The following is a 17,233-nucleotide window of genomic DNA, read 5'->3' as shown; positions in this document are numbered from 1 at the left end:
AGAGTGGTTTTCGGCTCTCTCGGCGAAGCAGGAGGCTGCCCGGGTCGTTCGAGACCATCGATCCCATCACAGCCCTTGCCATGGCCTCAACTCCCTATCGGCTCCGAGCGGAGCCACCCCAGCCCCGTCGAACCCGTGCACCGCGGGATGGACAGAATAACGGTCAGGTTTCCTCGAAAGTCTATAGCTCGTCCTTTCACTCGGACTGCCCCCGCTGCCAGGGGTGTTCCGCACCGGCTGCCGGGAGGACGAGCTATATAATGTCGCAGGAACCGCGCACTGGCGGCCCCCGCGAGACGACGCCATAGCGCACGCGTTTGGGCACGGGTTGGGGAATAAGGTGATGTCTTACTTTACTTCTCCACGGTTTATGAAAAAGGGAATTTGATAAGGGGCTTGAAAGAAGGATCTATCTGAATAGAGTACTAACTTGGTTCATAGGAAGTCAGGATAGTTTATTAGCTTCCTAACGTCGCTATGACGTCAGTCAAGCTACTATCCAGCAGGTGCGCTGTCCGGCGACTGTGCTACCTCGCTGAGCCTGGTGCTCCCCACTTACTAATCGACGGACCAAGCTGCAGTGAAATGTATCGCTCGGCTGAAGCGTCGTCTTTTGCTCGAGACGCTGTGGTTGGTCGGCGGAGCGGGGCTGCGTCCGGGGTCCGGGGGGCAGTGAAGCGATCACCACTGCTGGATGCACCGGGCCGCAGGTGTTTACACGGGCCCGTGTCGCCAGGCACCGCCAGATTTTATTTATAGTAGCCCGGTACTAGTGGGCTTCAGCCAGCGCTGAGTTTCCCACATCCGAGTAATTTGCCAGTCGGAGTAATCGCGAGTGTAATCCGCAGGAGGGCGGACTGCGAATCTAGAAGCTAGCCGAGCACCCGGGCATTGAACTTCTGCACGCGGGCGCATTTTCCTCTTCTTCCCCCCTCTTCTTGTCCCATCGTTCTTGTTGTGAAACCATGGTGTGGTGACAAACCGACTCCCGGCAAGCTATAGGAAATGAATCTCACCTAGCAATTCGAATTCAAGATTAAATCAAGTGAGCTCGTCACTTGGGACTCTGAGATGGACCATTTAATTCATCATACATGAGACGATTCTCATCTTGTTGATTTCGAAGAATTGATTCCACCTCTGAAAGCTGATATTCCAACTCGTGCGGTGTCAAGGACGAATTAGCCGCTTCCAACAAATCAGATAGTCCCACCTTGCCCTGTTCTTCATAAGTCGACAGAAGACCGCTGTATACTCGAAGAATAGTTTCAGAGCGACCTGGGCTCCCTATTTGGCTTTTAAATGTCTGCTTGTTTTCTTGTGTACTAAATGCTTCGTCTAAACAGGGGCGTTTGGTCGCCCCCCAAACTGCCTGCAGAAACGCCCGTTTAGACAACATCGCCCCTCTCGCTTGTGTACATACTTCAGCACTACCTCCTCGTTTGCCATTTGAGACGGTGACATCAAGGCAGCGGGAAGGTGAATCGCCATGTAACGCGAACCTGTTGAAATGAGATGTGAGTTTGCTAGACAAGTTTGAACGCATGGTAGCCAACGATAAGAGTTCAAGCGCAGCAACACAATCAGACTTATTGACCGAGCTTGAGAGTCGCACTTTTGCATGGGCTGTCGAGAGTCGTATGAGAGCTTCGAGACATCGTGCAGTGACCTGGTGAGCATCATGGCAAATGTATCGAAAAAGCTGGCACTGCGTCCTGCTGGTAGCGTGCTTTCGTCAGCTCGTATTCTTAGGTCTGCGTAGGCATTCGCAATGCTCTGACGCGCATCATCATTTAAATTTGCCTCAACGAATTGGCGAGCAAAATGAACGTATTTCCGAAGAAAATTTGGATGCAGCACTGCATCCTTGGGGGGTTGTAGCTGACTCTGGGCCGAAGGGATAGTCCCACGGTGCGGTATTTGCCATATGGAGGTAGATTCAATTTCATTCTCCACGTCAGCCTCTTTGGATCGTGCATCTGATGCTAAGTTGTGTTTGTGGGCGGAATGGTAATCCAATACTGGTATTTGATTCAGGCCGAGGCGATGTGAGCGAAGAACATGGTCTGCAACCTCCCGATCGGATGAGGCGTCAACATTGTCTAAAACGATGAATAGTAAGTCAAAACGTGAAAGCAGAGAGTCAGGCCTGAAGTTTTAGAACGAGAGATGTTGGCATTACGATGATGTAGGGTGCACTGTGCGGCGCAGTCCAATATTGTCTTGTGGCCGCCTGTCTGTGTCGTATTGTCCATAAATAGGATTGGCTGCTGCTAGTACAGCACATCGTGCGTTAAGCGATGCATGAATCCCCGCCTTGGCGATGGTTACCGTCTGTTGTTCCATGACCTCGTGAATCGCGATGCGATCACCTGGAAACGATGGCTCATCGAGCCACTTTGATTAACAATTTCATCTACCCGTGGACATTTTATCGAATTCGTCGATGCAGACGACGCCACGATCAGCAAGGACAACTGCGCCAGCCTCTAGGCGACGATCTCCGGTCTCTGAGTCTTGGGCGATAGCCGCCGTCAGTCCAACACCAGAAGAACCGCGGCCAGTAGTGCCTACCAGTTTCCACCATCACTGGCAGCATTCTAAATTGCACGTGTCGCGGAATCCGACTGACGGCAATCGGCGCAGCACGCATGGTTGCACGGAGAAGTTGACTTTTTGCTGTTGATGGATCGCCAACTAAGAGCACATTGATATCACCTCTCAGTCTACAGCCGTTCATCAAAGTCCGCTCGGCCCCACCAACCTGCCACAACGACGTTGTAGTCAACCAAAAAATTGGGGTGCGCGGTCTGGCAGACAAGTTGTAACACTAGTGCCCGTTTGATAGCCATGTGACCGTGAATCGAAGGCGCAAAGGCCACAGAGAGAGCATGCAATATTGAGTCGAAGTTTGGTGTCACTGCTCTATCTTTGGATAATTCATGTTCAAGCAGGGACGCCTACAATCGTCGACAATCACACGAGCCACGCAACTGCAAATATGCAACGCACAGTGGCCTTGATGTCTGCCTCATCGTGCGGGGTGAGAGACATGCAGCTCACAGCGCAACCTTGCGTGGCAACAGAGTTTGCTAATACCACTGTGCGAAAGAGTCGAGACGTCGCGACTCCATCTTGTGCAAGTGCGCGATAGATACCAGCACACTTGACACGGTCTCCTGGTTTGATGATGTCGACAAGATCGTCCTCAAGAAAAATGTCGACCTGTGCCAGTGGGTGGCAAGACTTGCAATATCGATTTTACTGGAGATGATGGGAGGTGGGACGCAGAATTGCAGACTGAGCGTGGTAGCTGTCCGAGGGGGGCCTTTTCTGGTGATTCTTGGACCGTTACGCTTTGATAATCCTTGAAAACAGACAAACCATACTCCATTTCCAATGGGTGTCCCTCTGTATCACGCTCAGGGTGTGGGTATGCACCGGAGCTTTGAAGCGTGCCTGCAGCGCTATTGCAGAGATCGAGCGTAGTGGAGTCGCGGTGTTCCCGCACGATATACCGATGGGTAGCTCCGCACCAGTGAACAGAGCTCACAATCTTTGGCTGTGTAATGGAACATCGTGTCACTACGCCCTCGACGCAGACAAGGCTCCCCAGGTGGCTAGCACGCAATGTACGAGGAGAGTGTTGATTTGGGCCAAAGGCGCCAACAAAGCCAATTCGTATTTGCATGGGGCGTTTTGCGAGTCTTTCAACATGCGAGGCCTCGGTTACTACTTGATGGATTCGCTGAACTCGATGAAAGACGGCCTCCATCCACGGAAGGATGAATTCTAACGGTTGCTGCAGCAAGTGGCGGGCTAAGTTCGGATCATACTGCCGAATATCACCCAAGTTTATGAGCAACCGTTGGGGTGTTTGAATGTCTTCCACGAACAAATCGTGCAGAATATCGTGGTACACGTTGCCATATTCAGAATCGAGAAATGAGTTGAATTTCTCCCTCTGATCGTCATCACTCAGCGTGTCTTTCCGAGACGTCATCAAGACGCCGATTTGAAATTAATTTTGTCGTTCACTACTATTGTAGTCAATCCCCTGGGCTATCACGATGACCGTCCACTGGCGTAAAGATCTCTAGCTGCCCCAGCGCACTGGGAAGCCGGTCCGATGGGCCGCGTCCGGCTTTGACGGCCGCGTTCTGCGGCTCGGTCCGCCGGGCGCCCTCAAGGATTATTTCCTGACTCTTCCTCAACTTACCCTCAAGTTCTACCTCAACCGTTGACCTACCCTCAAGGTCTACCTTCCTCTTTACAGGACCATAGGCTCAGCCTACTGGGCCTACTGCCACCCTGACTGACCTTCCCCACTGAGGAGGCTCTCCTCCTTTCTCTTTCCTTTCCTATCCCAAAGTACTGAGATCCTCCCTCCCTGGCGCTAACGCCAGTAGGTCAGTCCACGTAACTCTCGCAGCTGCCCCTGCGAGGGTTATGGGCCCACAGATCGTATAACTCCAGCGAGAGTTACGGATCTGGCTCCTTGGCTCAACCACTCGACTCGCGCATTTTAGCAGCTGAGTCCCTCGAGTAAACCTCGAGTGTGGTCGAGTGTTCTTTCCACCGTTTATGGTAAAAGAACAACAAGTCGAGCAGGACTGACATTTCAATTGATAGGCGGACCCCTCAGACCAGAGAAAAACATTACGTATTTCTACCGTTAACCGAAATCGAAGTATGGCTGACCCAGTTACCACACAGCTTGCCGCTGTACTGGCACAGCAAGCTACCATACTGGAAGGAGTTCAAAAGACTATTGGAAAGTTGGAAGAGAGAGATAAAGATGCGGCTTCATCGCTTACAGCAGTGAATAATCGTATTAGTGCTGACATTGCAGCCGATAAAGAGACACATGATGCTACTCTAGCATCAATAAAAGAATCATTCGAAGCTATGAAAAATCTCTGGAGGAATTAACAAATAAACCACCTCCTGGAGCTGAAGAAGCTAAGGAAAGCCCTTCCACTCCTTCGGATACAACTGATTTCTCTACATTTCATAAAGGAAAACTGTCGAAAGCTGATCAAGATTTCTTCGGCACATCATATGGGGAACTATCCAAAGGCATTGTGGTGGGTAAATCGACTACATAGCATCTATATTCTATTTTGCAGTCGCGCGATCCCTGCGTCCGAGCAGCAACATAGAACTTTTAATGAGTGGTTTAAAGCGAGCGTAGCGAGCAACCTCAATCAAGCGAGTGGCCGATAGCTCGCGAAGCGAGCTTGCCGGCCGTAGGCCGGCTTGTTGCATTTTATTAGTAACTCGTTACCGGAAATGCATCGAACCTCGATTTCTTCTCGGGCGACCGGCCTCAGCGTCGATGGCTGTGCTTGATCCGACTACGGTGAAGCTTCGGTTGCATGGAACCAACGGCGTGGACGTGAGGTGGTTCGGTGCGGAATGGGTCACCGATGCCGCCATCCGATCGCTTGTGACTAAGGCTCTGGGGCTGTTGGTTGGCCCGGATATCGTTTGCAGACATCCTTGCGATGGAAGCTTCGTAGCTCTGGGAGCAGCACTCCCAGACGGGTTGTTGCTAAACGTGCACGTCTCGGCGGCAGGGCGTAGGTCGACAGGAGTCTTCCGGAAGCAGCTCATCAAATTTGAGAATATCCAGGCACACCTGGCAAACGAGCGGACGTGGCTTGCCTGGGTTCGCACATCACTCTCTGCACTCTCAGTTGCATTTTCACTCCTGACGCTTGTCGGAGATAGTAGGGAATCGTGGCTCGCTGTCGTTCTCTTCCTCCTCGGTAGTGGATTCATCGTCTCCGTATTCACGGCATTTCTCACCGGCTGGCTGAGATATGCCCGTATTCGTGATGTTCTTATGCTCACAAAGAGGGAGGTACCAGCTCACTTTCATCGAATCGGTGTAAGGCACCAGGCTCGACTGATGGGGCTCTTGTTTATCTTCCTCACCGCGACGTATCTGTGCGCTCCCTCCGAGCTTTCATGAGTCGCATCGCTCCAAGATCTTTTAAAACAAGCAGACCTCGTTCTACGGCTTCAACACGGAGGCCCCAGTCAAGCGACACAACGCATGGCGAGGAACCGAGCTAGCATGGAAATACATCAGCCAGCTGCTCGACAGGTTCCAGATCAACTAACGGCACCGGGAAAGCCTGAACCCCAGGCCTAAACTGGAATCCCTCTGGCCCCCTTGGCAAAAATGGCCGAATATATCACATCAAGTCAATTGAAGCTCGCAAAGTGCGTTTTTGCATCGACTTGGACGCGTCACAGGCGTGGGTCTCGGGTTCGGGTCGGGGAAACGCAAAAGGGCGACTTCAACACCGCCGCTCACGCCTACGGGGGGCCTCAGAGGCGCCGCCCACGCGACCCGCCCCAAGCCACACGTGTGCCAGAACCCCTTCGCGGACCCGAAATACCCCAAGCACCTTACGTACGATTTGCGATTTCCCCAAATGCCCCTCGTGCTTTATTTCTCCACGGTTTATGCTAAGAGGAATTGCGGGGCTGCACCTAAAAAGGGAATTCCTCGTTGTCAGTATAGTGAACTTGAAAAAGGGATCCGGTCCTGAGTCTATCTGAATAGAGTAACAAATAATGAGCAACCAATATCCTAACTAGGATTTATGCTCCTCTGATACTTTCCCTCCTTCCCGTCTTCGTACATAATAACCTCGCTGACAGTTTGTCTGTGCGGTACCGTGCCCGAGTAGTGCAACATGATATGGAATGACAAGAGACAGAGAATCAACCCACTGTTTGTGCATATGAATGCGATATACAAGAACCGGGCTACATGGGAAGAAATCGAGAATTTTTGCTGTGTATGCAGCAGCCAACGATAGTGGAGACGTCCAGCCAAGACATGGACAGGACATAGCGACAATCATCATCCAAGACAACGCAACGCGTCTATCGGATCCGCGACAATCATCATCCAAGACACAGAAGCGTTGTGCAGGGCGGCTGAACTCGGAGCCAAATCCCGCATGAGGGGGTCGGATAATACAACTTGACTTTTGTTGTTCCCACCCCTCAGAAACCGACGCGTTTGATCGCGTGGAACAGGCCCTCGAATTTAACTCGAACATTTTTCTGGACGATTCTTGGTTTTCGTCCCGCCAGCACTCTGGAATTTCCCACCACGCGTCGCCATCGGTAAGATTTTGCTTACTTGGACCAGCAACCGCTTCCGACAGCGGGCGCCGTAAGCTCAGCGCGGCCCGTGAATTTAACTCGTCGACCCAGGGGTGTTACAAAAGCAAACGCTTTGGTTAATTTATTGAAGTAGGCATCGAAAACCTCATCGAAATCATCCAAAACGGCATCGTTTGACCGACGGATAACGCTGCGATGAGGTGATGCGCCGGCACCGCGCCGTTTTGCGCCAGGTGGTGCACGAAAAGCGCGCGTGCTGCGTCGGGCAGCGACGACGGGGTTCGGGAGCGCAAAAAATTCTGCCGGCGGCATTCTGCGGCGACTGTCGATCACTGCGACTGCGGGGCGCGCCGACTCGATTTTTGCATCCCCGGGTCCATATACCGTGACAGCTGGCATGGGGCAACTCATCACCTCTCTGCGGTTGCCCTGCGACTGAATTAAGTTCGAAACTTCCCCGCGCGCGCGCGACGACGACGACGACGACGGCGGCGGCGGCGGCGGCGGCGGCGGCGGCGGCGGCGGCGGCGGCGACGACGACCGACCGACCGACCGATCCAGAAAATAAGTGCCAGGAGCTCCCTGGGGACCTAGGGGGGGTCGCCCGACGCCTCCCCAAGTACGCCCCCGCCGGACCCAGTCGAATTTTACAAACCCGACCCCCCATGCGGGATTTTACTCTCGCGGCGGACAGCCGTTGGCCTTCATCGTGCTCTAGGCGACTCTGAAGTTCATGTGCAGTAGATAAGAGGCAGATAGAAAAGGAAGCATTACTCAGGCGCCGGGTAGAGGCGCCGGGCTGCAGGCCCCCGGGAGGCGCTGCCCAAACTGGAGGGCGCTGAATTTCCCACGGGCTGCTATGAAGACGGCAACGTCGCGAACTTAGATGCGCTGGGTTGTCTATGTCCAGCCCATTGTGCTCCCTAGCACAGGGCTTGGCAAAGTAGAATGAGACGACTATCCAAGGAAATTGCACGTCCAGCTCATGCATCTGGTCCATGAAGTCATATTGTACTGCCGCGAGCTTTCCCGAAGACGAATGCACGGCGTTTTGCCCGAGGCATGTTTTTCTGATTGAGGGCCACTGTCTCCTTTCGCTGCTTCGCAATCTGGACAGCGGACTTGAGCTCATTATTTGGTCGCGGGGTATTGCTGACTTTACTGATTCTAGAACCAGCAGGTTTTGACTTTTTCTTTCCGACCTTGGCACGACTGCGGTGGTCGCATTTCCTTTCTAAGTTCTGCTGCATAGCATCATCTAGGGTATGGGTGGCCCCCCTGCGGTTCTTGTCGTACCACCTTCGATACATTTCTCCAGAGGAGGCAGCAGCGACAGCCCCAGAAACGGTTTTACCCGACTCCGTTTTGAGCTTCTTGTTACCACGCTGCTTGGTACCGTCGAGCAGGTCAGCTACAGTCGATTGAATATATTTCCGTTTCCGTGAATCCCAGCGATACATACTACGCTTCCTTATCATGTCCAAAGCGTCGTCTGGGGCTATGTCAAGAAGTGCGGACTCGAGCATGGAAGTGCCCGCACCTGAGGCAGAGTCATCCTTTTGTCGATGGTCATCGAGAAGCTCATCTATTTCCGCTGCACGTGTATTCCCGTACTCGATGTAAGCGTCCGCCCGGAAAGACTCCAGCTTTGAACTTTGATCATGATTTGCGTCATATCTATCACCGGACTTGAGCGCCTTGCGCTCTGCTTTAGAGATGCGGCGCTTAGGACGCACATCGTGGGTTCCCTCGTTGACCATCGTATCGTCAAGTGGCTCCTCGACAAGGCGTACTGTGTTCATGGCAGTGTTGCTACCATGCTCCTTAGCCTGGAGAGCGAGAGCTTGAGATTTGGCACGCCCATCCTGCAGAGCTTTCTTTCGAATGACTGCATCTCGAAAAACCTTTGCAGCTTCTTGGCAAGCACTTTCGTCCTTCGCCGTGGTGAGCTTCATCTCGAGAATAGACTGATTCGGCCGGTAGGAGCTCAGGCGAGCCCTAAGGACACAATTATCTCTGTCCAGGAAGTGCGCCGAAGCGGTCTCATCAGTAGAGATAGCCGAGCGAATGGTTCCCAAGAAGAGCGGGTGCAGCTCAGTGAGTCTTATAATTTTCGCGTGGGTGGCAGCACGCTTCGAGGCGGCAGGCCTTGTCTTGCGGTATTGCTGCATTGCATTATCGGCAACACGAGTCAGCGCCAAGAGCAACCCGCCATCATTTTGAGACGCAACTGCCAGAGTCCTGGCCTCTAAGTCGAGTAACGCCTGTCGTATATTGCCATAGTGGATTCCATCAGGCGTCCACCCCTCCGCACGAGTGTAAGAGAGCAGCGCCGACGGGAGTGATACCTTAATAGTGTGATCATCTTGGCGTTCCTGGGGTTGGGGGCCGCACGCATCTGCCGGAACCCGGTCCAAGAGAGTGTGTAGGTCTAGCATATACGGGAGTTCTTCTGGGTCAACAAGCGAGAGCGCAACACCAGGTCGACCTTGTCGAGCCGCACGACCACAACGATGTACAAAAAGTCGGGAAGCAGGCGCCATATGATAGTTGATCACATTGTCGACGAGCGGCACATCCAACCCTCGAGCTGCCACATCAGTCACAATCAACATTCTTGTAACACCACGCCTGAAATCACGCATGTGTGTTGTCCGTGCCTCCTGATCCATCGCCCCGTAGATGGCTGCAGCTGGCTGGCTCGGAAAGGCCGCGGTCACAACTGCAAGAATCAGTTCACAATGGTGCCGTGTCGCCACAAAAACAATAGTGAGCTCGTTCGAATTTGGTATTATGTTTCGAATTGCTGCGCACAGCGCTGCTGGTTTCTCCGCTGTGCGTGTCGTGAAGAAAGCGAGTCGTAAGGTCTCACTGAGCCTCGCCTCTGCCTCGAGGCGGACGAGAGCAACATTGTCACGAAGCCCCGCACGGGCAAACTGTGCTAGTAGCCTTGGCATTGTTGCACTAAAGAGAAGCGTCTGTCGCGTGATCTCTGGCATCGCATCTAGCAGTAAGCGCAGTTGTAGGGCAAATCCCATCTCAAAGAGCCGGTCTGCCTCATCGAAGACAGCAACTCGGCACCGGGCCAAAGTGATCAAAGATAGAGGCGCTTCCTGCAAGAGATGTGCTAGCCGCCCAGGCGTCGCGATCAAGGTTGCTGGTCTCCGAGACAGTGTATCGAATTGCGCCTCAACGGCTTCACCGCCCACTAAAGCAGCTTGAGAAAACTGTCTACCGTCCATGCCCAAGCAAAACTTGGACATTTTTGAAGCAAATCTGTATGTTTGTAACGCCAGCTCACGCGTTGGAGAAAGGATGCATGCCACGGGGTCTTCATTGCCGTCAGCTCGAAACGCCTGGCAAACCACCTGCAATACAGGAATCAAGAAACTCGCCGTCTTTCCAGCTCCCGTGCGAGCCATGCATGCGACGTCCCGCCCAGAAAGCGCCACTGGCAAAACTTCTCGCTGAACAGGCGTCGGCTGGCTGTACATGGCCAAAACGCCCTTCAGAAGGCTTGCGTCGAGCCCGAGCCCCTGAAAACCACCGCACTTCCCCATCGCCCAAAAGCGCATATACTTCAGTAGGGCGGAAACGAAGCTCGGACAGAAGATAATTACCTCAAATTCCGCATCGCGGGCTCTCCTACCGAATCGGCGGCCCCGATCGCCGCGCAGGGCCGCATGGGGCTGGTGGTGGTGAAGTTCTTTGACCGTGACGGTGCTTGCCTTGCCGTGACGGTGCTTTCAATTTTCGGTTTCCGGCACCGCAGCGGGGACTTCTGCTCTGCTACGCTTCCGAAGTTTTCACTCTACGTGCGAACTACAGGAAAGGCGCAGCGCGAGCTATGAACGGGCCCCCTGCGTCTCCTCCTCGAGCCGTGTCATCTGCTCCCAGCCATACGATGTCCGTGGGGGGAGGGGGAACCGTTTCGATTGCGTGGGGGCTTGGCGCCCCGAGCAAGCTCCTGCCGCCAAGTCTGCCACCTGCGCTGTCTGGCCACGCGGAAGCATAATCGAAGTGCGCTCGGCGATAGCCAAGCTACCTTGGGAGGCTATGCTCTGTGCCTTGGGCTATGCTGCCCTGTCTCGGGACCATGCTATCCTCCCTTGCAGACTCCATGGCAGGGGTTCAGACTCCATGGCAGGTTCCTCACACAAATCCATGGAGGAGAGTCGATGATATAGATGCCGGGTGCGCTCGTGGTACACACAAAATTAGGTATACGTATAATTTCAAATATTGTTGTTACCGGGGCCAGAATCACGGAGAAATGATGGTGACTATTGAAGGACACGCAGTCACTTGAAGTGTTGTTGTACATACCACGGCCCTCACCCTCACTCGCCTGGTTGTATAGCGCACGCAAGACCCTGCAAGGTCTTTACTGCGGTGCTCAATTCCATATGTTCCAGCAGCCCTCTGCTTGAACTCACGTGTGGAACAAGGCTGGTGACCAAACTGATATGAGTGCATTTCGTAATTAGCAAAAGGACGCTCCTTGAGCATTGAGTGCCAAGGTGCGGTATGACCTTTGTATGCGCCGGCTTGAGCTTTGGCGAGAGCTGAGACTGCACCGCCACGTCCTGTTATTGCGACCTCTCGGGTTCCCGCTGCACGGGCTGCAAGATGTGAGGAGGAGAACGTGACGATCGCACTTTGAAACGATTCGTTTAGGACTGGTTCAAACAGGACCCCGGTGACACCGCCGCGCAGACCGCCAAAGGCGCCACGAATGTGCTCTTCCTTGGCATCAGCAGGAATCCCAGTCACATGTAATTCTGCCGAGGCCTCGATGGTGTGTTTACCAACTGCCTTCTTCGCCCCAGCCTCTGTCTCAAAAGTAACCACGGCTGACTGACTAGAAATATGAGGTCTGACCGACGAGACTTTACCCCAACGACTGCAGATGCGTCGCAAGGTTGCTAGGTCGCCCCCTCTTGGCAATGGAGAAATGATGACAGCCACGTTTAGAGTTACCTTGGCTGCGCGAACAGCAAGCGATGCATGTTCCAAATGAGGAAAGCTCGCCGTGAAACACATTTCCTTGCCGTCGATCTCGATGGCCTTGATGGAGGTAACGGTACCGAAATTCAGCATAAGCTCCTTGATAGCAGCTTTTGGTGTTCCTCGAGGAGCGCCTTTCACAAGAACCTCGTTTGCCGCAGATACCTCGTTACAAGCTTGCGAGCGTGCCCCACCGTTCACGTTACCCGAATGGTCACGCCGCACAACTTTCTCCATCCAGGCTAGCGCTCTCGAGCGCTCTCGTGCTGATCGCGCACGTACTGACTGCTGGTATTTGGATTCATCATAGATAGGTGCACGTCGTGGTAGCGTCTTGGCAAGTGCAGGTCGAGCGAACTCATCCTCCTGTTTCGGCGCTGGCGTATGGCAAGAGTGTGGTGCTGAGTGAGGCCTGGTTTGTGGGGCAGTCACTAACATATTTTCTTTGCCATGGAGAAGTGCGTCAACATATTTGTGGTACACGTCCTCAGTGATGTATCCTTTGTTGAATTCTCTCCCTGCGATTGCTAGTCGCCGATGGAGGTCTTCCTGATCCTTGGGTGTGAGGGAGCCAGAAAACGAACGCATCCCGAGGCTACGCGTCGACCTGTGGAGCCATTCGTCAGAGTGTTGCGTTGCCTTTGGCGTCCGAGATCTTGGTCCCGGCGATGCTACTCGTAAAGACTTCGCGTAAACGAAATCAGAAGACCAGCCCTGCGCTGGGTCTCCGCTGAAACGCATCAGCACAACGCTATGCGGTAACGGGATTTTTTTGCAGATCCAAATTTGCAGATCCGCAATTTTAACACACCCCACGGCCGGCCGGCGCGCTTCGCTCGCCTGGAGTCGGCCTGAGCATGGGGGAGGCGAATAGGGCACTTTGACCCGCGTTGTTCCCGCCCCTCAGAAATCGACGCGTTTGATCGCGTGGGACAGGCCGTCGAATTTAACTGGCACTTTTTTCTGTGAGATTTATGGCTTTCGTCCCGCCAGCACTCTGGAATTTTCCACCGCGCGTCGCCATCGGTAAGGTTTTGCTTACTTTCAACAGGAACCGCTTCCGACGACGGGCGCCGTGAGCTCACCGCGGCCGGTGAGTTTGATTGGAGGACCCCGTCTCGAAAGTTAGCAAAACGCGACGGTCAATTTATTGAAGTAGGATTGAAGTAGTAAGCTCGCTTTAAAACCACTCATTGAAGGTTCTATGTTCCTGCTCGGACGAGTGGATTTGCCTCGAGGATCGAGTGACCTCGAGCTCCAGGGTACGGGGTGGTAAACTTTGATTAGAAAACGGCGAGTTACCGCGGTAAATTTAAGTCAAGTTGCACTGTAACTTGAAGTAAACTGCGATAAATTGGCTGCCAAGCCCCAAATACAACCAGCGCCGTCCTCACAGGAGGGGCCGCGAAGCGCCGTAATATCCACGCCAATGAAGCCGAGTTTATTTGGTCATTTCCGCGCGTCACGCGCGCCGCGTAGCTAGGTTGCGTTTCAAAGTTTACTGCGGGAATTCGCCGGCGAGTGCGAGTTTGTTTGCTTTGCCGGAGTCGTCGCGAGTTTTTGCGTTTGCCGCAGCTCGATTTGCCGGCGCCGCTACTTGGGGAAACGGCGAGTTTCCGTGGTACATTGAAGTAAAGTTGTACCTCAACTTGAAGCAAACTACGATAAATTGGCTGCCAAGCCCCTCACACAACCAGCGCCGTCATCGCAGGAGGAACCGCGAAGCGCCGTAATATCCGCGCCAATAAAGCAGAGCTTATTTCGGTCATTTCCGCGCGTCACGCGCGCCGCGTAGTACGCGGGACGCCACGGCTTGAAGGGCCTCTCGGCCGCCGGAAAACCGGCCCGGCGGCAAACTCGCCGGCCGCAAATCATCGGCAAAGTAAAACTCGAAAAACTCGCCTCTGGAGCGGCAAAGTTTTTACGGTAAGACGCAACCTAGCCGCGTAGTAGGCGCGGGACGCGACGGCTTGAGGGGCCTCTCGGCCGCCGGAAAACCGGCTCGGGCGGCGGCAGACTCGCCGGCGGCAAATCACCGGCAAAGTCAAACTCGAAAAACTCGCCTCTGGAGCGGCAAGGTTTTTACGGTAAAATGGAACCTAGAAACACACCACGGAATGGGTAATTTCTGCGTGCGAATCGACGCCGATCGCGCCACTTAGTGTTTAAATGGCACCTAGCGCGCTGGCTGATCAGATTTTGGCTGCTTGCACAGTAGGTCAAGTGGGAGGGAGTAGCTGCTAGGCATGGGTTGGCTGGCAGCTGGCTGGCTGATCCAGGCTGGCGATCCAGGCTGAGAGTCACCCTTCGCGGGGCCACCTCAGCCAGATTTCCATAGGACCTTTGTGGAGTCTTGAAAGTAGTCTTGAGCAGAGTCTCGATGTTTCGTCAGTGCCGACTGAGCATATGCCTAGCATTCAAAATTCAGACCTCACGCACAGAGCTCTTGGAGATGAATTAACTCCTGGTCCGCTAGCGCACTAGCGTGTTGGATTGGAATACGCCCTATTCGGATGGCAAAACAGTCGACTGAACAGTCGCTATCGCCACGAAGGTGACTGGCGAGGAAAAAGATGAATATGAAGTCAGAACATCAGTTTGGAAAGTCACCTGAAAATCTATACCACAAAATCGGATGGTGAGCACAGTAAGAAAATTTAATAACTTGTTGCGCGCGCCCCCAAAGTCCGGGAGCCTTGACAAGAACTCTGATAGTTGCCCCTTTCTCCTATCCTAGCCCACAGGTCTGAAGCAGAGCCATTAGGGCTAGTCCCTGCTACTCATGAAGGCAGAGCCAGACAGCAGAGTTACATTTGAAACCACTACCAAAGGCGACCTGGAGAATACGATGCCCCTTCCTGGGGTTTTGCACCTTACGAACATAGTCCATCTCATACCAAATCGAAGAAGATGATGTGTTTCCATAATTGAAGAGTGCAACTTTACTTGGCTCGGCGTGCTCGGGTTGCAGCTTGAGATTCTTAGCAACGCCATCAACGACAGCACGGCCGCCCGCGTGGATGCACCAATGGTCAATGCCGCGCTTGAAGTCGGGGACATAAGCAGGAATCTTGGCAGGGATCCAGCTGGAGAGAATCTCAGTCATTATCGACCGACTTTCTTCCTTATGGAGTCGTAGGGCCCTGCAAAGATACTTACAGAGTTTTTTCTTAGCAAGTGTGTATGCGACACGCATCTGCTCTGATAGAGGAAGAACATAAGGCCCTAGGACGGTGAAGTTCTTTTCCATGGTACGACCTGCAATGTTCACAATGTTTCGATCGAGTTTGACCCCATGTTCGCCGCTGCTGTCTTGACACTCGTAAACAGCGTCGTATGCTTCATCGCCCGTGCTTTGGGTACGGACAACATGAAGCAGCTTAAATTTTGCTCGTTGACCATCGCGCCACTTGTTTGATAAAAGCATTGCGGCGCCCCCACATCGGAAAAGCGTGTTTTGGAGGAGCATGCTGCGCTCATTTCCATGGTAGAGATTTTGGGTGAGGTTTTCGGTAGAAACAACGAGGGCAACTTTATTCGGGTGCGATCGCAGCACATTCTGAGCAAGCTCGATCCCGATGAGACTTGCGGAGCAGCCCATACCGCTCAGATTGTATGCCATAACATTCTCGCACATTTTGAAGCGATTCATTATCATGGCACAAAGGGACGGTGTCGGAGAGAAGAGGCTGCAGTTCACTATGAGGATGTCAACCTCGGTCGGCAAAGTTCCAGTGCGCTGTAGACAACTCTGAACAACGTCACATATCACAGTCTCAGACTCCTTGCGCGCAGCTTCCACTGACTGATCCGCCGTTTTCGACTCGTCTCGGAGGCAACGCGTGATCCCCGGCGGCCACGCTGTCCTCTGCCCAGTGCCAGACTTGTCAAGAATTCGCTTTAGGAAGGCGATACTCTCTTCCGTGAAACATCGTTGGCGCCGCATGCAGGTCATCAGCTCATCATGAGTCAATCGCCAGCTCTCTGGCGGCTCAAAGGTCACAAAGTCAACCAGGTAAACTGGATGGTGGTGCCGTGCCAGATACCACACAAGACAAAGACCTAGAAGAGTTGAACGCCACGACATGTCCAAGAGAGCAGGGGGCAATTCCCGCAAGACTCCCAGCGCAATCTCAATTGGCACATTCGGTCCAATTGTCAACACATCAAATGTGATTTGCGAGGCCAAATAGCAAAGTAGAGTCACCAAGATGTGCCTATAAATAGAGAGCTGGCAATGCCGGAAATTCGCCGGGCTTGTTTTTCAGACACGAGGTGCCGCGCGGGTAAAAAGTCATAGCGACGTGCCACCAATTCACCATGCCGATAAGGCGCGACCGCCGCACCTTGTACTCCGCGTGGTTCGTTGCGTCGTCGATGGACGCCAGTGATCCATCGGAATCTGCACGCGGCAGCTTTTCATCGGTGCTCATGTCGCGAATTGACGAGGCGGAGACGACCATGTTGTATAGCTTCAATCCTCACGGGCACGCCCGGGTTGATTGACGCCGGCGCCCGCCGACGAGTGCGGCGGGGATTCCGGGCTCCGGCCACGCGGAGGGACCCCCAGCAGACCTCAATTTTAACGTAAACCATAGGGACGCGCGCGCAGTGGCGCGGGACGCGCGCTCATCCGTCGCAGGCGGCGATGACCGCGGCACTCTCGCCTAGCCGCCGGAGTAATTTCGCCGGTAATTACCGGTAATGGTAATGCCGCCAGTACACGTGGCTGACGATCCGAGCGTCGCGGCCCGTCGCGGTCGCGTTTCGCGTCGCGGTCGACGCGCGGGGCGAAACCGCGACCGAGCGGCTGCTCGTCGCGACGTCGCGACGGGCGCGCCGGGCGACGGCCCCCGCGCCGTAGCGCGCCGCCGGCGTTGTCGCGTGGAAGCCACCTAAAAGAGAATTCGGTCGACACGCGGGTTCGCGGTGGTCCTTTCGAGCCGCCATACCGCCTCTAGCCGTCCGCGGACGCCCTGATTACCGGGTAATTACCCTTCTGCGGTAATTACCCGGCAATAGCCGGTAGTTACCTAGGCCTCCCGGGCATTACCCGGTAATCCGGCGGGCATACTCT

General features: G+C 53.9%; 4 protein-coding genes across 4 annotated transcripts; 1 reads left to right on the top strand and 3 right to left on the bottom strand.

Moving 5' to 3' along the window:
* Positions 1 to 546: 546 nt before the first annotated feature.
* On the bottom strand, positions 547 to 4,160 carry AURANDRAFT_70336 (hypothetical protein; the record flags this gene model as incomplete). Its single annotated transcript, XM_009041830.1, has 11 exons — positions 547 to 1,016; positions 1,078 to 1,372; positions 1,424 to 1,502; positions 1,557 to 1,669; positions 1,720 to 2,149; positions 2,210 to 2,372; positions 2,421 to 2,570; positions 2,629 to 2,764; positions 2,820 to 2,960; positions 3,013 to 3,225; positions 3,302 to 4,160. The coding sequence occupies 11 exons, from the start codon at positions 4,001 to 4,003 to the stop codon at positions 997 to 999; spliced, it is 2,442 nt and encodes an 813-aa protein (XP_009040078.1).
* A 1,162-nt stretch (positions 4,161 to 5,322) lies between these two features.
* AURANDRAFT_72309 (expressed protein) lies at positions 5,323 to 6,506 on the top strand (the record flags this gene model as incomplete). The annotated part of the gene is made up of 1 exon (XM_009041870.1): positions 5,323 to 6,506. The coding sequence occupies one exon, from the start codon at positions 5,339 to 5,341 to the stop codon at positions 5,975 to 5,977; it is 639 nt and encodes a 212-aa protein (XP_009040118.1).
* Positions 6,507 to 7,798: 1,292 nt separating this feature from the next.
* AURANDRAFT_72308 (hypothetical protein) lies at positions 7,799 to 13,180 on the bottom strand (the record flags this gene model as incomplete). The annotated part of the gene is made up of 6 exons (XM_009041829.1): positions 7,799 to 10,517; positions 10,581 to 10,892; positions 11,363 to 11,497; positions 11,722 to 12,568; positions 12,593 to 13,007; positions 13,114 to 13,180. The coding sequence occupies 6 exons, from the start codon at positions 13,178 to 13,180 to the stop codon at positions 8,154 to 8,156; spliced, it is 4,140 nt and encodes a 1,379-aa protein (XP_009040077.1).
* Positions 13,181 to 14,223: 1,043 nt separating this feature from the next.
* AURANDRAFT_38612 (hypothetical protein) lies at positions 14,224 to 16,638 on the bottom strand (the record flags this gene model as incomplete). The annotated part of the gene is made up of 4 exons (XM_009041828.1): positions 14,224 to 14,255; positions 14,315 to 15,414; positions 15,475 to 16,373; positions 16,441 to 16,638. The coding sequence occupies 3 exons, from the start codon at positions 16,617 to 16,619 to the stop codon at positions 14,933 to 14,935; spliced, it is 1,560 nt and encodes a 519-aa protein (XP_009040076.1).
* Between the last annotated feature and the right edge of the window lie 595 nt (positions 16,639 to 17,233).

Source organism: Aureococcus anophagefferens (genome assembly GCF_000186865.1).
Source record: "Aureococcus anophagefferens unplaced genomic scaffold AURANscaffold_24, whole genome shotgun sequence".
NCBI classification, from domain to species: Eukaryota; class Pelagophyceae; order Pelagomonadales; family Pelagomonadaceae; genus Aureococcus; species Aureococcus anophagefferens.
This window is presented reverse-complemented; position numbering and strand designations above follow the sequence as displayed.